The sequence below is a fragment of the Procambarus clarkii genome, chromosome 31 (assembly GCF_040958095.1).
Source record: "Procambarus clarkii isolate CNS0578487 chromosome 31, FALCON_Pclarkii_2.0, whole genome shotgun sequence".
Lineage (NCBI taxonomy): Eukaryota > Metazoa > Arthropoda > Malacostraca > Decapoda > Cambaridae > Procambarus > Procambarus clarkii.
This window is the reverse complement of record NC_091180.1, coordinates 33,823,406-33,832,670: the sequence shown is the minus strand read 5'-3', so window position 1 is coordinate 33,832,670 and position 9,265 is coordinate 33,823,406. Positions and strand designations below refer to the sequence as shown.

At 40.9% G+C, this 9,265-nt stretch overlaps 1 protein-coding gene across 1 annotated transcript; it reads left to right on the top strand.

The window, feature by feature from the left end:
* The first annotated feature begins 6,813 nt into the window (after positions 1-6,813).
* Positions 6,814-7,708, top strand: LOC138370264 (S-layer protein-like). Its single transcript, XM_069334271.1, has 2 exons — positions 6,814-7,536; positions 7,685-7,708. The coding sequence occupies exons 1-2, from the start codon at positions 6,814-6,816 to the stop codon at positions 7,706-7,708; spliced, it is 747 nt and encodes a 248-aa protein (XP_069190372.1).
* Positions 7,709-9,265: the final 1,557 nt, after the last annotated feature.

The following is a 9,265-nucleotide window of genomic DNA, read 5'->3' as shown; positions in this document are numbered from 1 at the left end:
ACACATTCACATTCAGCTACCAAGAACATTGAGACACACACACAATTACAGACAAACATTCCAATGAAACATCAGGAATTCAAATGCCTGACTTTTGAATTCCAACACGCACATCTCTCAACACACAGTATAACACCCGGGTAACTCCACTGCAACACACATACCTCCACTTACACACAAAATCTCTCAAACGAATTACACAAAATTGGCAATAACAGGGGGCAGGCGGCCTATAACGGCCTCAAGGGCCTAACCAAATAGATTAAACAACTGTCAATTGCAGGTGTAGGAAGCTTAGGAGCCTCATACACCTAACCAAATGGCCGGTGTATTTACCCAGGTGATCAAGGAGAACAGGAACCCGTGCTTCAAGCTTAGTCGCTGCTAACGATGCTCTTGATAACGCTGGATTTAAGGATCATCGCAGACTAACGGCTCGATGTCCTCTTTGATACAAGCGGATCTCGTCCTGTTGAGCCTTAAGCTGATGACAACGTGGGGGTTCGACACTGTAGGTCCCTCGTAGCGACGAGGAACGGACCGGAATACGACACTAGTCCACCACTCCCCGGTAGCGACGGGGAACGTGCTGCTAATGCGGACCTTTTGAGCGGTGTTGGATTAGAGTGCGGGAACTGCCAATATCTGAAGACGAAGAGAGATCGTGAGATGAGAGACGAATCAAGAGAAACACTGGATGAGAAATATGGTTTAACTTCACGAAGGAACGTTGCGTTAGAGCAGAAAGTCGAGCCACAAACAGCTTTTTATAAAAATTACAGCTACTCTTGTAATTTATAGCCTACTGAAACACTCATTCTTTCTCTCTCGCCTTTGTCGTCTCCCTCTCTCTTACCTATTTTTTCCTCTCAAACTTTGACGGATTTGTTGGAATTGTCAACTTTTAAAAGCTATAATTTATGTTGTTGTTTTCTAAACGGAAGAAGAATTTCTATATTTTTTGTTTAGTTTAGTGCTGATTGATTTACAAAATCAAATTGAACCCCCATTAATCTCTTCTACATCTCCGTTTCCTCCTTCCTTTAATTCTTGTTCTCCTTTCGCTACACTTTCTCGATCTTCATCTCCTCATTTTCATTGCCCTGAAAACTTTGAGAATTTTTGTTAGATGAAAAATCCTGTATAATAAGATTAGGCTGCATCTGATAAAATCATGCATGATTTTTAGATAAATCGTAAGATGCATTTTATGATGAAGAAATGTGTCAAACTCTACCAAAATACATTGGTTTGGATAACATGTTACGCCTTATTCTTGTAATGTCTTATCTACTGGTTAGTACACACTGATGTGAGATTCCTGCGATGTCTTTTTGGCTGGGCTAAGAGTACTAGGCTGGTGAGGGGTATACAGGAGATGTGATGCTCCATACTTGCTACCAGGCGCTCTGTGTCCGCTACCAGGCGCTCTGTGTCCGCTACCAGGCGCTCTGTGTCCGCTACCAGGCGCTCTGTGTCCGCTACCAGGCGCTCTGTGTCCGCTACCAGGCGCTCTGTGTCCACTACCAGGCGCTCTGTGTCCACTCTCTAGCGCTCTGTGGCCCTCAGGGCTTCCTGTCCCCAACGTGGCCACTAGAGATAGGTGCTCTCGGGTAAATTCGGGCAAATGAAACATGTTTAGGGACGATATAAGCTAGTCCCCCCCCCCCCCACACTGTACCGCAATCTAAAAAGATTAATAATAAATTCGAAAAACCTGCAATGGGACGCCTAATGCAGGGAAACGAGAGAATGTTTTGACGCGGGAATTGTCGTTGATCAAGAGGAATTGTTGTTCCTGAAATATTATCAAACCACTGGGGAGATATTCATAGATATTTATGACATCAGTCGTGGCATGATGGTGGTTGCGGCTCTGCGTTGGTGATCAAGACTTGTCGTAAATCTTGCGGGTCTAATCAACGGAAGTAACGCGCGTAATGAGCTGATTTGAAAGCAGTATTTAATCCCGGTGAGATTGTTGCTGTTATGGATGTAGTTAATCGCCGTGATCTAACACCCGTCTTTTCCAACACGATTGTTTTGTAGCCGAGATGGTGTTGGGAAGGTACAGGACGCTGGTACAGAGTCGTGTACCGGGAGACTAGGATCAGGCTACTGCCGGTGGACTTGGTGTTGGGTTACAGCAACCGGCCTTGGTGTAGGTTACAGCCGCCGGACTTTGTGTAGGTTACAATAGCTGGCCTTACCGTAGGAACTAAAGCTTTAAGCTGTAACCTCCACAAATGATACAAGCTGAGAGAAAAAGGAACAGGAGGTTTGATCTAGTTTCCCCAAACCGCTGAGCGGCCCTTATTTATCTTATCATTCAGTTAACGGGGATTGGCTAGTCCAGCCTGGGCTAGGGATGTCATTGGATGAAGGCCTAAGGTTGTTTGAGAGATAGCTTGTGAGTGGCTGTTTCCACAACAGCATAGATACGTGTTTACACGCAGAGCGATGTCTGGCGAGAGGAAAAACCAGCCCGCAGATGAAGCTGGACCAAAAGCGGGTGTAAATTAGTGTAAGTTGTAGTTTATAAAAGGAATTCGTTATGGAATATACCGGTGGAGACTTTCCCTGTGTCTAGTAAATGTATTAGTATTTATCCCGTGATCCAGTTCATCACTCGTTAATTGCCTTGATGTATTGAAATTCTATGCAGACGATGTCACAATAACGTGACTAAAGATATGATGACCAAACTACACATCAGACTGATAAAGATTAAGCCACCTAAAAGGTGGCACGGGCTTGAATAGCCCGTAAGTGGTGGCCCTTTTGAGCCATTACCAGTATCAAGAGCTGATACTGGGGATCTGTGGAGGTGCGACTACACCCTGTGTGACGGGAGATGTCTCCCGTGACACATCAGAAGATGGAGAAGCAGCAACGTTTCGGTCCGTTATTGGATCATTATTTTTATTTATTTGATTTGATTTATTTCCGGAACGTCGTTGCTTCTCCATCTTCTGAGTTGTGGTTTGGTCATCGTAAGAAATTCTAACTGGTAGGAGGTTCCACACTTTATTTATGAGTTTAATAAAACTCACTCACGTTGTGGGATGCTCTCGGACGTAGGTTCGAATCCTCGTCACGGCCCTTGTGGATGTGTTCACTCACGTTGTGATCTGAAAATAACCTTCTGCCTTTTTACTCTTTATTTTACTATTGTCGTGCATCTATGTCTAGCTGTTAATATTAATAATCTCCTTTATTACTAGTGATATGTGTCTTTGGCCGTTCCTAGCGTTTTTTACAACAACCAAGCTCTTAGAATTTAAATAAGATTTATTTAACACATTTGCGACGATTAAAGAAAAGCTTAATGAACTCGTGAATGTTAAATACCATTGTTACTTGAGGTTAGTGGTCTCTTAGCAGTGAGAAGTTTCCCTACTTGAACGTTGTCACCTGGGGAATGTTGTGAAGGCGTTACTTACTTGGTTTTGTGCTGGGCTTATAGCCCCCCCCCCCTCCACCTCTGGAGGCTTGGTTAGGCCACCACAATAGCTTACTGACCAACCAGATGTTATTGTTTTAGATTTTCTGACCATGACGAGCCAGAAAGTACAGTCAGTGTGTATACACAAAGAAGCAAGCTACACCTCTCTCTCTCTCTCTCTATATATATATATATATATATATATATATATATATATATATATATATATATATATATATATATATATATATAATATATATAATATATATAATATATATATATATATATATATATATATATATATATATATATATATATATATATATATATATATATATAATATATATATTCCAAAGGAATTTGTTGACTTGCTGCGGGGAACACGGGCCACAGGGATAAGAGCCTCGTTGGACGTAGAATCTCTGTTTACCAACGCACCTGTGGATGATACAATCGGGATGATAGCCGACAGAGTGTACCGTGATCCGGCCTGTACTCCTCTTGACATTCCAGAAACAGTCTAAGGAAACTACTCCAAGCTTGTACTGAAGAGGCACCCTTCTTGAGCCCGGATGGGCACATGTATAAGCAAGTAGATGGGGTCGCCATGGGTTCTCCCCTAGGTGTCCTGTTTGCAAACTTCTACATGGGTACCATCGAGCAAAAAGTCTTAGTCGACATGAACTTGAAACCGGCCATATACTGCAGGTATGTTGACGACATTTTTACACAGGTACCTGATGTCAGACATCTGCAGGAGCTGAAGGAGGCATTTGAGCAGAATTCTGTGTTGCGTTTCACTTACGAGATGGAGAAGGATGGGAAACTGCCCTTTCTAGATCTAACAGTCATGGAAAGGAGCGGAGTTTTCCACACTGCAGTCTACACTAAGGAAACGAACATAGGAATGTGCCTGAATGCCAACAGTGACTGCCCGGACAGGTACAAGAGGAGTGTTGTTAACGCTTATGTCGACCGTGCCCTCAGCCACAGCTCAGAATGGAAGCAAGTCGACGAAGAACTCTGTAGGGTAAGGCAGGTCCTAGTCAACAACGGCTTCTCCAATGGTTTCGTGGAAGACATCATAAGAAGGAAAGTGAAACGCCATGCAACCTCTGAAGAGACAACTAACACAACACCTATACCCCCTATTAGACTATTTTACAGGAACTTCTTTTCCACAGCCCATAAAACGGAGGAAAGGGTCCTGAAAGATATTGTCAGTAGAAACGTTATCCCTACAGACAAAAATCAGAAGATACAACTGACGATTTACTATAAAACCAGAAACACGGCCAGCCTACTCATGAGAAACTCTCCAGACACAAAGCAGAACGCTTTAAAAGGGACCAACGTCGTCTATGCCTTCAAATGCCCTCTTGGGGACTGTAAGCCTAAAAAAAACCAGTATATAGGCAAGACAACAACATCTCTTTCCAGGCGTTTAACGATGCATAAGTAACAGGGCTCCATTAAGGAACATATAGCCTCTTCCCACAACCAGACCATCACCAGAGAAATCTTAGCAAACACAGAAATCATCGATAGATACAGCGATAGCAGGCGGCTAGACGTCTGCGAGGCACTACACATCAAGAAATCAACACCAGCAATCAACAGCCAATTAATGCACAACTATATTCTACCCACTTCAAGACTCCGCTCCAATATAGAAGCATCAAGAAATATGGACCAATAGGCTTTCTACAATTACTTCCATTCAATACCCATTGTTTCGTGTTCTGTCTTGTGTTTGAATTTAATACCCATTCAATACCCATTGTTTCGTGTTCTGTCTTGTGTTGGGATTTAATACCTATTGAATACCCATTGTTGAAAGTTCGTTTTTCACCTCATCCACCTCACCCAAATGTAGATATAAACCTCGAAGATGTGTAAGCTCTATTCAGTTTCAGTTGTGGTTGTAAACTAAAGTCTTTGAAAATGTAATAAGTTTTACGAAACGCGCTCAAGTGTCGCGTCAGACTAGAAATAAAAATGAATTTTGGAGAATTGATCTTTGAATTACCATCAACAGTGAAAAGAAACATAAGAAAGATAGAGAAAATTCGTGTTAGAATTATTAATCTTACTTTTTCGGTCATATTTAATAATATATGTCTACAGGAAAGACTGCTACCAAAATATACTAATATATATATATATATATATATATATATATATATATATATATATATATATATATATATATATATATATATATATATATGCGAACTAGCTTGAATGGTACCCAAGCATATATGCCACTGAAAACTCCACACCCCAGAAGTGACTCGAACCCAGACAGCCTGGAGCACTGTGCAACTGGTGTACATGGTACCTTAACCACTTGACCAACCGTGACCGTACAAAAGACGTTGGTAGCCGAGGCTATTTACCCAACATCCTGCAGAAATTGCTGCTATTCAGCTGTTTTGGTTGTTCATAATGAATTGTTAATTGGCTGTTAAGTTGCTATTTTTTGGTGTAGTCAAATCATTGGAGTCGTTACTGCTGGGTTATCTTGAGATGATTTCGGGGCTTAGCGTCCCCGCGGCCCGGTCCTCGACCAGGCTTCTTTTTTTATTACACATCCCCCAGGAAGGAAGCAGCCCGTAGCAGCTGTCTAACTCCCAGGTACCTATTTACTGCTAGGTGAACAGGCCATTCAAGTCTCATGCATTTTATGCAGCTTAAACTACGTCACTTTCCTGTCCCTTATAATACATCTCTTAATGACGGGAAATTATCCCAAAACATTCTTGTCAAATTCCTTCACTTTCCGTCGTGCCAAATGGTGTGTTAAATTATAATTGGTGTTAGGCTATTATTTGTACTGTTTTTCTTCTTTGTGTAAATGAATAATGTATTTGTAAATGTTTACAAACAAAGGCAATTATCAATGCGCAATTTATGAATGATTGTGTTTGTATTCAGATACGTGTAAAGACTTGTACTCGAAAAGAATTAAGGATACGTTTAAGAATATTAAGAATGTCGTTTATTCAGACTTAAATTTTATATTTTATATTTTAGTTATTGTTTAGTGAGCTTGATGTGGTTACTGTTGGCACCCTTGATGTGGTTACTGTTGGCACCCTTGATGTGGTTACTGTTGGCACCCTTGATGTGATTACTGTTGGCACCCTTGATGTGGTTACTGTTGGCACCCTTGATGTGGTTACTGTTGGCACCCTTGATGTGGTTACTGTTGGCACCCTTGATGTGGTTACTGTTGGCACCCTTGATGTGGTTACTGTTGGCACCCTTGATGTGGTTACCTGTTGGCACCCTTGATGTGGTTACTGTTGGCACCCTTGATGTGGTTACTGTTGGCACCCTTGATGTGGTTACTGTTGGCACCCTTGATGTGGTTACCTGTTGGCACCCTTGATGTGGTTACTGTTGGCACCTTTGATGTGGTTACTGTTGGCACCCTTGATGTGGTTACTGTTGGCACCCTTGCTGTGGTTACTGTTGGCACCCTTGATGTGGTTACTGTTGGCACCCTTGATGTGGTTACTGTTGGCACCCTTGATGTGGTTACCGTTGGGACCCTTGTCGTAGTTACAGTTGGTACCCTTGTCGTAGTTACTGTTGGCACCCTTGATGTAGTTACTGTTGGCACCCTTGCTGTGGTTACTGTTGGCACCCTTGATGTGGTTACTGTTGGCACCCTTGATGTGGTTACTGTTGGCACCCTTGATGTGGTTACCGTTGGGACCCTTGTCGTAGTTACAGTTGGTACCCTTGTCGTAGTTACTGTTGGCACCCTTGATGTAGTTACTGTTGGCACCCTTGCTGTAGTTACTGTTGGCACCCTTGATGTTGTTACCGTTGGCACCATTGATGTGGTTACCGATGGCACCCTTGCTGTAGTTACCGTTGGCACCCTTGCCGTAGTTACTGTTGGCACCCTTGCTGTAGTTACTGTTGGCACCCTTGATGTAGTTACTGTTGGCACCCTTGCTGTAGTTACTGTTGGCACCCTTGCTGTAGTTACCGTTGGCACCCTTGCTGTAGTTACCGTTGGCACCCTTGCTGTAGTTACCGTTGACACCCTTGCCGTAGTTACCGTTGGCACCCTTGCCGTAGTTACCGTTGGCACCCTTGTCGTAGTTACTGTTGGTACCCTTGTCGTAGTTACTGTTGGTACCCTTGTCGTAGTTACCGATGGCACCCTTGCTGTAGTTACCGTTGGCACCCTTGCTGTAGTTACCGTTGGCACCCTTGCCGTAGTTACCGTTGGCACCCTTGCTGTAGTTACCGTTGGCACCCTTGCCGTAGTTACCGTTGGCACCCTTGCCGTAGTTACCGTTGGCACCCTTGCCGTAGTTACTGTTGGTACCCCTTGTCGTAGTTACTGTTGGCACCCTTGTCGTAGTTACCGTTGACACCCTTGTCGTAGTTACCGTTGGCACCCTTGTCGTAGTTACTGTTGGTACCCTTGTCGTAGTCACAGTTGGCACTCTTGCCGTAGTTACCGTTGGCACCCTTGCCGTAGTTACCGTTGGCACCCTTGTCGTAGTTACTGTTGACGTCCCCAAGACGTCGCTAGGATGATGCCTTAAGAGTCCTTACAGTAGGACCTGAAAAAAAAAATATATAATCCTTAACTTCAGTGTAAATGAATAAACTTTATATCAAAATAAACTCTTTAACATGCATTCATTATACATTTTTTTCATTGGTGTTTCCGTTTTTTTTATCATTGGAATTATCCATTTCATTACATATTTCTTAAATGTCTTTTTTTTTTGCCCTTTTTGCAAATAAAGTTTTTGCAAAGTCAAAATTTTGACAAAGTCAAAGTCAAGTTTTTGCAGGTCAAAATTTTTGCAAAAAAAATTTTAGCAAAATTTGCAAATATTTGTTAATTCTCTGTAATCTTAACTTTTTTGTTTTTTTAGTCTATTTTTGGATTAGATTTGAAATCTACATTTTAAATGCGTTTTCTTTTGTTTTATATATACAGTATATTTATTTGATCATATGTAAGAGAGACATAAATAATATGTAAGTATACCAAGCTATATGTAACTAGAAGTAAATAATAAATATATAAAAATATTCTTAATTTAGAGCTATATATAGATATATTAGATGATTACATCTTAATCACAATAATTATAAAAATGATGATAATAAAAAAAATATTAAGATTTTAGTGTACTTTGGTGACATCAGAGAATTATATATATATATATATATATATATATATATATATATATATATATATATATATATATAATGTATGTATATATATATATATATATATATATATATATATATATATATATATATATATATATATATATATATATATATATATGCGAACAAGCCTGAATGGTCCCCAGGACTATATGCGAATGAAAACTCACACCCCAGAAATTGATTTGGTGAAATGCTATGCCCAAGATTACCATCCGAGTTGCCGTCGGGGAAGTGGCTCAAATAGCCTCGGCTATCACTTCCTTTTGACGGCCGTGATGGTCAAGCGGATTAAGGCGCCCTGTAGTTACCAGTTGCGTTGCTTCTGGGAGTATGGGTTCGAGTCACTTCTGGGGTGTGAGTTTTCATTCATATATATATATATATATATATATATATATATATATATATATATATATATATATATATATATATATATATATATTAGTACATCCAAGAATGGCAGACTGTTATTTTCACTATTTTCATGTGTAAATCGGAGTACTGACTCTCTCTCTAGGTGTCTTTTTAGGTCAATTAGTTCATCTGAGTCTTTTACTATTACGAATAGTAATAGTAAAAGACGTCCCCAAAAAAGACGTATTGAGA